This window comes from Squalius cephalus (genome assembly GCF_949319135.1).
Source record: "Squalius cephalus genome assembly, chromosome: 20".
Taxonomy (NCBI): Eukaryota; Metazoa; Chordata; class Actinopteri; order Cypriniformes; family Leuciscidae; genus Squalius; species Squalius cephalus.
This window is the reverse complement of record NC_137141.1, coordinates 19,795,211-19,808,748: the sequence shown is the minus strand read 5'-3', so window position 1 is coordinate 19,808,748 and position 13,538 is coordinate 19,795,211. Positions and strand designations below refer to the sequence as shown.

Below are 13,538 nucleotides of genomic sequence, written 5' to 3'. Positions count from 1 at the left end.
GAACTAAAAATAAAAAGACTACACTTTGTGTAATTGCGTCAATCAAATGACAGGGACAATGACTCCCCTTGTGCCAACCCCCCACCCCCCATTTTACGCGTACAATCAAAACTTATGATTACTGTGTCTCTTGACACTACACTAAAAAGCACATAAAAATCCATTTGTACATCATGCACTTGTGATGTGGAAGTGGACAGGAAGGAAATATATATAAGGGCATGTAAACAAAACAGACTCTGAATTAAGTTTTTCAGACCTCATTCCTAACGGTCACACAATTATAACAGAAGTAAATTGCTCAACAAGCACAGCTGGGCTGCACATGACTCATTCTGTATGTTTTTTCATCATCTCTCTTTATTCCTCCTCACACAGTCGGTTTTCACCCCTCCATTTTGTCTTCACCACATGCTCCCACACTTTCGACACTCTCACAACCATGATCATTGCAAGCAGCCACCCCGTTCACATCCTGTCATTCAGTGCCAAGAAAGAGATAGACCTGTTCCCAGTTCCTCACCCTTCCCCTCACTCCTTTCATGTCATCTTAGATAAGAGCACCGGGCCGCACACTGCAATCGGGAAATTCAATTACCCGTCTGTTACATAAACATTTGTTCAGTAATTCAAACGAATAGTCCTTTGGGTTTCATTAGGCATCTGGCACACATGGTAATGGAGAGTCTTTATCAAGTGAGTGGCACATATTAAAGGTTTGTGACAGGGTGATTAACACAGAAAAAAAAGAATTTTGACAAGTGGGGAAAAACCCCCACAATAACTTTGTGATATATTTTGCGTGTGTGCATTTTTAACTCTTGAAAAACAGAAAGTGGTTAGAGGGAAACAACCGTTTTGCATTCATTTGCAGGGAGCATAAGCACAGTGTAAACGAATAACCGTGGTTTAATTGTACAGCGAAACCTTGTGTCAGATATGTGCAGTAGTGATTTCTGAACTTTCATTCTAACTCTAGCAGCAAAAATTTGTTCATTCCACCATACATGAGCTTATGATAACTGTCCATCATTTCAACTTGCCATTAAAAGCCGCACAAGTGTTAGTTACTTTCCAGGATAATATATTATGTGCCATATTTGATAAAAAGTAAAAAGAGAATTTGACTAATAAACAATAGATATGTATGAAAAGTGCATCAGATAGAAAGAAAAAAAGACTATAAAGACTAGTTTGATTTAAAATACAAAAAAAAAAAAGAAAGAAGAAAAAGAACAAAACAAAAAATTTCCTTCCAGCTCATTTAGCAGTCCTAGTACGAAGACGTTTCTTGATAAGGTTTTCACTCTCTTTCTCCCCTGGATTTCGGCCAATGATCTATAAGAAAGGTCAAATGTCAGCTGTTAATGAGGATGTCATTTTAAATTGAAATTCATGTATTTTACAGTTAAAAGCATTGAAAACAAGGATATTTATATAAAGTACACTATCATGTCATTAAGATTTTGGGTCAGTAAGATAAAAAAAAAAAGAAATTAACAAGTTTAATCAGCAAGGATATTAAATGGATTAAAAGTGACATTAAAGACACATTTTTGCAAAAGATTTCAATTTCAAATAAATGCTGTTCATTTGAACCTTCATTTATCAAAGTATCCTGAAAAAGATTTTATCAGTCTCCACAAAATTATTAGGCAGCACAACTGCAAATAATCAAATAAGTGCAGCCTTGGTGAGCGCAAGAGACTTCTTTAAAAAAAAAATCTTACAGACCCCAAACTTTTTTTTACCATTACAGTACCTGATGGGCCGGTATGTCCATTGGGGAGGAGATATCTGGTCTGTCGTGTTTCCGTTTGTCACGTTTGGATTTAAGCTTTAGAGACATCGTCCCGCTATCAGGGGACTTTCCGCTCATTAATCCCATGATCCTCTTTGCTGAGACAGAGAAATATTGTGATGGTCAGATAAACAAATAGGATGCCCGAGTATGACACAGTCTAGAAATGAACAAAAGGGTAATAATGATGGAATAATTCTAATCCTGACCTTTACTCCCAAGAAAGGTGGGAGAGCCCTGAAGAAAATCTCCAATCTTCTGGATCGTTTTGTCTTTTTTCCCTCTTTGGTTTGACTCCTGGGAAGTTGAGGGCTATAAGGAGGGAGTTCATCAGTCACTGTAATCACTCAATACTGATAGGATCAGGAATCATGATTCTCTCAATCAAAGTCTTTGAGTGTGTGATGCAGTGACTCTGAGCCACTTTTTCTCTCTTAACTCCTCTGTCCATACTTCCAAATTCTACCTGATTTCTACTTTATTAAAACCTAATCATTCACATTGGTCTAGACGAGAATCTCAGTATCATATACTGTGAGAGCGATGTCACTGGTCATTATCATAGAATACATTTCTTAATGCATTTACTTCAATGTTAGAATGTGCTGTAACTCACCTCTTCCTGATGAGGTGTTAGGTGAGGAGTCATTCTACTCCTTGTATTCCTAATGTTCTCCCTTTCCATCCCATCCTGAGGAATAGCAAAGTGCAAGAGTAATCAAATATTTTGGAGTTAGGAAGGTTAACGTAAATGCTTTGGTTTCTTTTAGGCCTGTTTCACACAATTTGTGTCTGCGAAGCGTGAGCAAAACAACAACAATTTCAACAGCAGGCTTGTTCTGTGCTTTCACACTAACAGAGTTTCTGCTGTGTAATAGGCGGCGAGCTACATAGGCCTACCGTGCACCCCCCCCACCTCCCAACAAAACCATACTTTTTTGAAAGGTCTGGATGTGTAGAATATGAATCTGAATGTTAACATTGAAAATTTTGGGTTGCACTACCTGTTTTAGCCCTGTGAATAGGGAAACCCTAAAAAAACGATTTTAAGCAATTTTAACACATCGAGATTGTCCTAGTCAATCAGAACAGCTTTTAGGTGACCCAATACACACTCAAACTTAACATATGATGACTTAGGTCAAATACCTACCATGCTGCTTATTGGTAGGTGTCTAAAATTAACATAGGTAAGGCTTTATGTCGATATAATGAGCCCATTTCATGTATAGGCCACGACCTAGATTCGCCTATCATGCACCCCAACCCCCTCCCCTGAAAAAAAATCATGCTTTTCTGAAAGGTCTGTATGTGTAGAATATGAATCTGAATGTTAACATTGACATTGTTGGGATACACTAACTGTTTTAGCCCTGTGAATAGGGAAACCCTAATAAACGATTTTAACACGTCGAGATTGGCCTAGTCAATCAGAACAGCTTTTAGGTGACCCAATACTCTTACTACACTAAATTGATAATTACTTTAAATAGTTGTTTTTAATTATTTTTAATTTAATATGGTTAAGGCCTTGTATGGATATAATCAATCAAGGACCATTTCCATAGCATCAGTTAATATGCTAACGTGCTAACATTCCAACCCTCATTACCCTTTCCATCGAAGTAATTTCATTGACAAATCAGAAACCTGTCTGGGTTGTTCATCCAATGACAAAATAAGATATTTTTTTAATTTTCATTAACAGTTTCCTCTGTGTCAGGCAGACTGTCCTGAAAGACTGTTCTTACTCACACAGACAGATACCCCAAGTCTGCATCCTCTGCCTATACAGCAAGAAATTTGTTTCACTGAATTGCTCGATGTTTGAATATTTTAGTTTACAATTTAATATAATTGACCCCTCTTACTACACTACATTGATGCTTACTTTAAATATTTGTTTTTAATTATTTTAGATTACATTTGATAGATTGATAGATATATACTTTATTCATCCCAAAGGGAAATTTTAGACGTCCAGTAGCTTATACACACACACACACACACACACACACACACACACACACACACACACCTCACACACATACACACACACACACACACCTCACACACATAGATAATCTAGTCGGTTATGTAGTTGGTTTCTTCAACATAGTTGAACTGCTCAGTTATGCCTGAGTAAAGACATGAGTCAGTGGGCCAAGTGACTGCAGGTCCTTCAAGGCATAGGGTATGTCATGGGACAAAACCAAAGTCCAGATGCATTGTGCATGTCCCTGGTCTTGTATATAGACCACTCTTGCAATTATGGGCAAACGTAGATTCTGATGCAAGATTAGCCAGAATGAAAGAAATACGTGACAAGAGATTAGCTGAACCACTGGAATCTGCTCACAGAATGACTGTAACCTGTGAACTTATACCAGACACTATTACAGAAGGTGATGGATATCACAGAGAATGCTACCAAAGATTCACCATGAATCTCAAAAGACTCGACCAGAAGCCTGAACTATTAGCAGCAAGTTCAAGGCAAAGTCAGAGGGCCTCAACTGGTGACAAGGTGCTCTTCACACCTGACTGTATATTCTGCAACTCAATTACACGGAAGAAGGTACAAAAGAAAGGGATATGGACGAATGAGGGGTTAAGAGAGTTTGAGTGTGATGGGTGGAGAACAGTCCTCAAAGTTGCAGAACAAAAATTTGATGAAAATTTGCTTCGCAGAATTAGAGGAAAGGATCTATTTGCTACAGAAGCTAAATACCACAAATCCTGTAGAGTCCAATATACACAAAATTTAGAAAAATGGAGAAGTGCAAGCAAACAAATCCAACTAGTAGAAGCTCACGGTGAGGCATTTGGTGCTGAGGCAAGTTTGTGCATCCTAGATGAGCTATGTAGATTTTGGTCAGATCAGTCAATTTCATCATTTTGTTGCTGCCGATGATTTCCTTGTCAATAACTCGAGATACAGCACCAAATGTCTCACCGTGAGCTTCTACTATTTGGATTTGTTTGGCCTTGTTTTCTGTGCTTGCACTTCTCAATTTTTCTAAATTTTGTGTATATTGGACTCTACAGGATTTGTGGTACAGTGGGGCAAAAAAGTATTTAGTCAGCCACCAATTGTCCAAGTTCTCCCACTTAAAAAGATGAGAGAGGCCTGTAATTTTCATCATAGGTACACTTCAACTATGAGAGACAAAATGAGAAAAAAAATCCAGAAAATCACATAGTAGGATTTTTAATGAATTAATTGGTAAATTCCTCTGTAAAATAAGTATTTGGTCACCTACAAACAAGCAAGATTTCTGGTTCTCACAGACCTGTAACTTCTTCTTTAAGAGGCTCCTCTGTCCTCCACTCGTTACCTGTATTAATGGCACCTGTTTGAACTTGTTATCAGTATAAAAGACACCTGTCCACAACCTCAAACAGTCACACTCCAAACTCCACTATGGCCAAGACCAAAGAGCTGTCAAAGGACACCAGAAACAAAATTGTAGACCTGCACCAGGCTGGGAAGACGGAATCTGCAATAGGTAAGCAGCTTGGTGTGAAGAAATCAACTGTGGGAGCAAATATTAGAAAATGGAAGACATACAAGACCACTGATAATCTCCCTCGATCTGGGGCTCCACGCAAGATCTCACCCCGTGGGGTCAAAATTATCACAAGAACGGTGAGCAAAAATTCCAGAACCACACGGGGGGACCTAGTGAATGACCTGCAGAGAGCTGGGACCAAAGTAACAAAGGCTACCATCAGTAACACACTACGCCGCCAGGGACTCAAATCCTGCAGTGCCAGACGTGTCCCCCTGCTTAAGCCAGTACATGTCCAGGCCAGTCTGAAGTTTGCTAGAGAGCATTTGGATGATCCAGAAGAGGATTGAGAGAATGTCATATGGTCAGATGAAACCAAAATAGAACTTTTTGGTAAAAACTCAAGTCGTGTTTGGAGGAGAAAGAACACCATACCTACTGTGAAGCATGGGGGTGGAAACATCATGCTTTGGGGCTGTTTTTCTGCAAAGGTACCAGGACGACTGATCCATGTAAAGGAAAGAATGAATGGGGCCATGTATCGTGAGATTTTGAGTGAAAACATCCTTCCATCATCAAGGGCATTGAAGATGAAACGTGGCTGGGTCTTTCAGCAAGACAATGATCCCAAACACACCGCCCGGGCAACAAAGGAGTGGTTTTGTAAGAAGCATTTAAAGGTCCTGGAGTGGCCTAGCCAGTCTCCAGATCTCAACCCCATAAAAAAATCTTTGGAGGGAGTTGAAAGTCCGTGTTGCCCAGAGACTGCCCCAAAACATCACTGCTGAGGAGATCTGTATGGAGAAATGGGCCAAAATACCAGCAACAGTGTGTGAAAACCTTGTGAAGACTTACAGAAAACGTTTGACCTCTGTCATTGCCAACAAAGGGTATATAACAAAGTATTGAGATTAACTTTTGTTATTGACCAAATACTTATTTTCCACCATAATTTGCAAATAAATTCTTTAAAAATCCTACAATGTGATTTTCTGGACTTTTTTTCTCTCATTTTGTCTCTCATAGTTGAAGTGTATCTATGATGAAAATTACATGCCTCTCTCATCTTTTTAAGTGGGAGAACTTGCACAATTGGTGGCTGACTAATTACTTTTTTGCCCCACTGTATTTATTTTCTGTATCAAATATTTGGTAGCATTCTCTGTGATATCCATCACCTTCTGTAATGGTGTCTGGTATAAGTTCACAGGTTACATTCATTCTGTGAGCAGATTCCAGTGGTTCAGTTAATCTCTTGTCACGTATTTCTTTCATTCTGGCTAATCTTGCATTATATCCATAATATATTTTATAAAGGATATTATTTTATATCCATACAAGGCCTTAACTATATTAAATTAAAAATAATTAAAAACAACTATTTAAAGTAACTATCAATGTAGTAAGAGGGGTCAATTATATTAAATAAAGATGGGGAGGGTGAGGAGTTTGAATGTTGGGATGTTGGAATGTTAGCACGTTAGCATATTAACTGATGCTATGGAAATGGTCCTTGATCGATTATATCCATACAAGGCCTTAACTATATTAAATTAAAAATAATTAAAAACAACTATTTAAAGTAATTATCAATTTAGTGTAGTAAGAGTATTGGGTCACCTAAAAGCTGCTCTGATTGACTAGGCCAATCTCGACGTGTTAAAATCGTTTATTAGGGTTTCCCTATTCACAGGGCTAAAACAGTTAGTGTATCCCAACAATGTCAATGTTAACATTCAGATTCATATTCTACACATACAGACCTTTCAGAAAAGCATGATTTTTTTTAAGGGGAGGGGGTTGGGGTGCATGATAGGCGAATCTAGGTCGTGGCCTTGAAATGGGCTCATTATATCGACATAAAGCCTTACCTATGTTAATTTTAGACACCTACCAATAAGCAGCATGGTAGGTATTTGACCTAAGTCATCATATGTTAAGTTTGAGTGTGTATTGGGTCACCTAAAAGCTGTTCTGATTGACTAGGACAATCTCGATGTGTTAAAATCGCTTAAAATCGTTTTTTAGGGTTTCCCTATTCACAGGGCTAAAACAGGTAGTGCAACCCAAAATTTTCAATGTTAACATTCAGATTCATATTCTACACATCCAGACCTTTCAAAAAAGTATGGTTTTGTTGGGAGGTGGGGGGGGTGCACGGTAGGCCTATGTAGCTCGCCGCCTATAACAGATCAATGGCTCTGTACAGAAAAAGTGATTTCTGGCTCACAAGATTAAATATTTATTGTCATAAAGCCTATTATTTAGTAAAATGGTTATTGGAAGTGATAAATCTTACATGAGGATGGACATCAGGGGCCGTATTCACAAAGAATTTTAAGGCTAAAAGTAGCTCCTAACTGGCGAATTTAGGAGCAACTCCTAAAAATAATGGGCGTGTCACTCGTAACTTTAGGACTCCTAATTTTTTTGACTAAGAGTAATTCACGAAGCACGCTTTTTGTGGCATTTCACGTTGCGATGTTTTGAAATGCGTATGCGGCGGCTACAGAAGCTTCCAATCGCGACGGAACAATTTTGCATCGTAGGCATAACTAGGGATGCAATAACGCCACCAACAACAACCAAAATTAGGCTACTCATTGCATGTAAACTAATTGTAACGTTTCATTGTGAATCAAATTAAAATGTTCTTCTCTTTGCAAACGTAGGCAGAGGCATATAGTGACAGATTAATTCAATAATGTTGCAAAGATATTGCATCAATCCATGTTTCATTAGGCTACTAGGCTATTTGTTTTGCCTTACTCTTTATTCTTTTAGGCTATTTATGCAGTGATTCATCATCTTCCGTCCTTCGCACTACTTGTGTAGCGCACGCATTCTCAGACCTGTCACCTGTCACTCATCATCGTAGGGGAGGTGTTTGGAATCATTCCCGTGTTACAATCATCAGCCAATCAAGGTGGTCACTTCAGTCAAGCTCGTGCATGAGTAATGACGTCATCCATAGCAACGAAGACTCACTCTTAGTTTAGGAGTTGTCATTTTTCTTTACTAAGAGTAGGTCTGAAAGGCGTTGTGAATAACTTTTAAGAGAAAACTCCTAGCTAAAATCTTTTAGTGCGATTTAGGAGTACTCCTAGTGGTAAGATAAAATGCTTTGTGAATACGGCCCCAGATTTAGAACTACTGATTTTTATACAATACCGTTCAAATGTTTAGGGTCAGAAAGATTTTTTTCTTTAAAGAAATTGATACTTTTATTCAGCAAGCATGCATTAATTGATCCAAAGTGACAGTCAATTATTTATTATATGGTTACCAGTGATTTCTATTTCAAATAAATGCTGTTCTTTTGAACTCTCTATGAAAAGAATCCTGACAAAACATATCACTGTTTCCACAAAACAAATAAAAAAATAAGTGATAATATATATTATAACACAAGATAAATAATTATAATAAGAAAAGTTGAGCAGCAGCATATTTGTTTTGTGACACTGAAGACTGGAGTCATGGCTGCTAAAAAAATTCAGCTTTGCAAGCAGAAATTGAAATGCATATTAAAATAGAAAACAATTATTTGAAATTGAAATACTATTTCACAATTTTACTGTTTTTACAGTATTTTTAATCAAATAATTGCAGCCTTGAGCATAAAGACTACTTTCAAATAATAATAATAATAATTAAAAAAAAATCTTACAAACTTTTGAACAGTAGTTTACATACAAAATGGTCATAATTCTACACTGGACCCAAACCGCAGATATACGGAATAAAAGGGTTTGTTCCAATCATGTGAAAATGACTGTCTGCATAAATTGCAGAAAATGTGCTGTTAACCTCAAAATTAATATGCGCAGTACACACCGCAGACAGTGAAACAGGCCTTAGTTGAACCTGAATGTTTGGCTGTGATTGGTCATATAAGATGTGATGGATGTTATGATGATCACTGATGAGCTAGTTAAGGAAAAAACAATTACCCAGTCGCGGTGGTTAATTAACCCTCTTGCTGATGATCAGGTCAGCAGGCAATTTTACAATGCTAAATGCATATGGAGAAACACACAGCATCTAAATGATCTGAATCTTTAATCCCTACTGACAAAACACACATTGGTTTCAGGTCAGCTGGAAAGAGTGGCGGTTTAATTTTGACACTCAAAAGAGCACAAACCCCTGAGGATTAGTTGACAGATCTAGTGCCAAGAATGCAGTGCATTAAAGCATCTTTAATAAGACAGCAGAGCATCTGTCTGATTCCTCTTTTATACACACGCAAGAACAAATGCTGCATGAAAAAAATACTCAAATCTTTTTTAGTAAAATCTTCTTAGTCTCTCTCCAGTGACTCATCAGTTTCAGTCTCTTCCTTTCTCTCTCTCCAACCATTCTGCATTCTCCCTCCATCACTCCTTTCCTGTCACTATCTCTCTCTCTCTCTCTCTCTCTAGACAACAAGATTGTATCTGTGACATTGCATGTGACAGCCAATGCCACGCTCTTAACACCTGCCAGCCTAAACGGGGCGGATCTCTGTCTGTCACACCTGTCACCTGCTCTCCGACTTGCAAGCTCACATTAAAAGCAGACTAATGCCCTGACTCCCAGGAACCTGTCAAGTCATTCACCGTTCAATCGCATCGGAGGGAAACTGACTGACTGAAAATCATCATGATGGTTTGTTCTGAAGTCAGGTGCAGGTGTTTCCCTGCCGTGAAATGGGAAAGTGTAATTACAATCATTTAGAGATGTCGAGGGTGAACGTATCACACGATTACAATGATTTCCCCCAATTATATGTGAAAAGTCATGACCTTGAGGATTTTATGGGTGAATGATGAATTATAGATCTATTTTAAATTCTACAGAGCATTATCCCCCAAAGCCTTTGTTATTTATGCATCATAAAGAAAAAAAAAGCCCTGCCACTGAGGGCATGGACAGCTCTTACAGGCAATATCACCTTAATGGATCTGTAAAACCACATAGCAAAACCCACTTCATTTACACACCCACCATGATAGAAATGTTATTTCTTTGATGCATCAAAGGCTTCAGGGATAATGACTCATAAGCTGCATTTCCACCATCAGGAACTCTAACCAAATGGCCTGGATAAGATGGTCACAAAAACTTTAATAGGAACTTTAAAGGGTTAATAAGATTACTGGTAGTTGCAAATGTTTTAATTTCTGCATCTTTACCTACTTTATAGGTAGTACTCTGTTCAAAGACGTCTGGACTAGGCCATGTGAATTGTGAACCAACCAAGAATGTATATTAAAGGAATAGATGACTCAACTACATTTTTCATAACATATGTAATTTTCTTTCTGTGGAACTAAAAAAATATCTGAGGAATCATTAAGCAGCTCTATGCTAAAGAGTCTGATGTATGTTAAACCTGATGTATATTTGTCTGACATTAGTGCAAAAAAGTGCAAGAACCAATGACATTTGTTACTGACATCCAACCTGCTCCACAAAAGACTTGGAATACAGGTTTTATCCTTATTTCCTTTTAACATTTTTTATTTGTATGAAGAGCAGCTGCATTAAATTTCCTTAGAATTCTCCTTTTGTGTTCCACTGAAAAGATAACAGCATATGGGTTTGGAACGACATGAGGACAAGCAAATAACAACAGAACTTTCATTTTTGCATCTTTTAAGAAAGTAAAGATTGAAAATTTGGATGCTGACTTTAAGGACAAGCTCTGCCAGTATCTTATTTAATGAGACACTTACAGGTGCTGCTCATATAATTAGAATATCATCAAAAAGTTTATTTATTTCAGTAATTCCGTTAAAAAAGTGAAACTTGTATATTATATAGACTCATTACATGCAAAGTGAGATATCTCAAGCCTTTAGTTGTTATAATTTTGATGATTATGGCTTACAGCTTGTGAAAACCACAAAATCAAAATCTCAGAAAATTAGAATATTACATAAAATCACACAGTAATTACACAGTGATACCATGGTCATTGAACCAGGTTTTGGTTATTTTGGCAGTGTGGGCAGGTGCAAATCCTGCTGGAAAATGAAGGAAGCATGAAGTGCTCTGGAAATGTCCTGGTAGACGGCTGCGTTGACTCTGGATTTAATAAAGCACAGTGGACCAAAGTCCTCTTTTCTGATGAGGGCAAATTTTGCATCTCATTTGGAAACCAAGGTCCCAGAGTCTGGAGGAAGAATGGAGAGGCACACAATCCAAGATGCTTGAAGTCCAGTGTGAAGTTTCCACATCTGTGTTGGTTTGGGGAGCCATGTCATCGGCTGGTGTTGGTCCACTGTGCTGTCCACTCAACGCAGCCGTCTACCAGGACATTTCCAGAGCACTTCATGCTTCCTTCAGCAGACAAGCTTTATGGAGATGCTTCCTTCATTTTCCAGCAGGATTTGCACCTGCCCACACTGGCAAAATAACCAAAACCTGGTTCAATGACCATGGTATCACTGTGTAATTACTGTGTGATTTTATGTAATATTCTAATTTTCTGAGATTTTGATTTTGTGGTTTTCACAAGCTGTAAGCCATAATCATCAAAATTATAACAAATAAAGGCTTGAAATATCTCACTTTGCATGTAATGAGTCTATATAATATACAAGTTTCACTTTTTGAATGGAATAACTGAAATAAATAAACTTTTTGATGATATTCTAATTATATGACCAGCACCTGTACATCACAGAGACTTGCTCAAATTGATTTGGTGTGGAGGAAAATTTCAGAGGGCAAAAAAGTAATCACATAATTTATGGATTTATACTTCTAATCTCCAGCTCTGTGGGTTAACTTTACGAAATTAACATGACCCTTAGTGTCTTGGCTGTGAATGTCTGGTTCCAGACTATTAGGAGTCCTGAAGGTGGAACAGCTGTTGAAGTAGGATTAAACAGGAAGAGGGTACCTGAGGATTGGGTTCAGAGAAAGCTTTCTTTTTCACCACGCTGCTCCTGCCTCCTTTCTGCTTCAAGTGAATAGAAGCGCCATACAAATGGTTTGTGCCATTCAATTACAAAACTCTCCAACAATTAACAGCTACAGAATATGTGGAAGAGTGACTCTGTTGCCAGGAGCAACCGGCGTAAGAGCACAAGATTCTTTGACAATAAGGGGTCACTTATTTCGAGTGAAGAGCATTCTTTCAGAGTGCAACATTACATCTTCACTGCAGTGTTTTGCAGTGAGAATAGCACAACCTACCTAGACTACAGACTCTGTGCATGGCTACCCTTTTCAAGTGTGTTATAATAAAATGTTAACACCCTGTTTAGTCAGCATTTATGGTCGATTTGTATTTGTGCATTGGTAATCCCTCTGTCTGAACCACTCAATTAAATTTCCATAAACAGGTTTTAAAAATCTATAAACCTTCTGTGTATTCTATAATTATTGTTATTGCTCCCAGAGCAAGTATCCGCAAGTGTTTAAGTTGCCTGGAGAGTGTGTGAGGTTAGGCCAAGGCATACTCAACCACACACATAAATATATTCTCACACTCAGAACTTTATGCTTAATAGGACTGCCATTTTGCTGCCCATGCACAATGAACACTGATCGTTAAGTGTAAGTGAGCAAAATTGGAGCCTTGTTAATGACTAATTAGGACAATTAAAGGGCTACTGGCTGTGCAGATTAGGTCAGCATCAGATGGTCAATGGATTTTATATTAAAAAAATAATAATTTAAAAATAATTAAGGTTTTAAATTAAAGTAAAACATCAACTAGAGAGAAAGAGGAGTTAACTTTGTGTGATAAATCTGAACTAATATTCTACAAAATTTCCCATGATTTTAAGGCTAGAAATCAAAAAGATTAGACATTTCGCTCAAGCACAAGATGATTGCAGGTCCTTCCAGTCACAGCACTTATATCACTTTATATGAACTAAGAACCATTTTCTAACCCCCCATCGGATTAATTTCTCACCTTCTCAAGCTCCCCGCTCTTCCTCTTGCGAGTGGGTCGGGAGATTTTAACAGTAACGGCGGAGTCTTCTCCCTGCCGCTTGAGAGCGAAACGATCCGGCTGCAGAGGGCTGAAGGAAATTTCCAGCTCAGGCCTTGGAAACCTGGAACGTCTGCCTGTTTCCGTGGAGATCACTGAGGAATCTAGCACCAGCGGACAGCTAGCGGACGAACTCTGCGACATGAAGATTATTATCATCAACTTGATAATCAATGGACTGAGAAATATGTGCATTTATCACTTTTTATCAAAAATGAGCAAACGCAATAAA

The 13,538-nt window shown here is 38.0% G+C and overlaps 1 protein-coding gene across 2 annotated transcripts in view; it reads right to left on the bottom strand.

The window, feature by feature from the left end:
• Positions 1-316: 316 nt before the first annotated feature.
• kif20ba (kinesin family member 20Ba) overlaps positions 317-13,538 on the bottom strand; it is a 33,604-nt gene continuing 20,382 nt past the window's right edge. The window contains exons 30-34 of one of the 2 annotated variants that reach the window (XM_079852718.1): positions 13,229-13,441; positions 2,418-2,492; positions 2,011-2,113; positions 1,763-1,899; positions 317-1,338 (exon numbers count right to left, since the gene is read on the bottom strand). In XM_079852718.1, coding sequence (XP_079708844.1) covers positions 1,261-1,338; positions 1,763-1,899; positions 2,011-2,113; positions 2,418-2,492; positions 13,229-13,441 — 606 coding nt within the window. In that variant the 3' untranslated portion in view covers positions 317-1,260. The remainder of the gene's footprint in view (positions 1,339-1,762; positions 1,900-2,010; positions 2,114-2,417; positions 2,493-13,228; positions 13,442-13,538) is intronic. The other variant, XM_079852717.1, reaches the window with a different exon arrangement.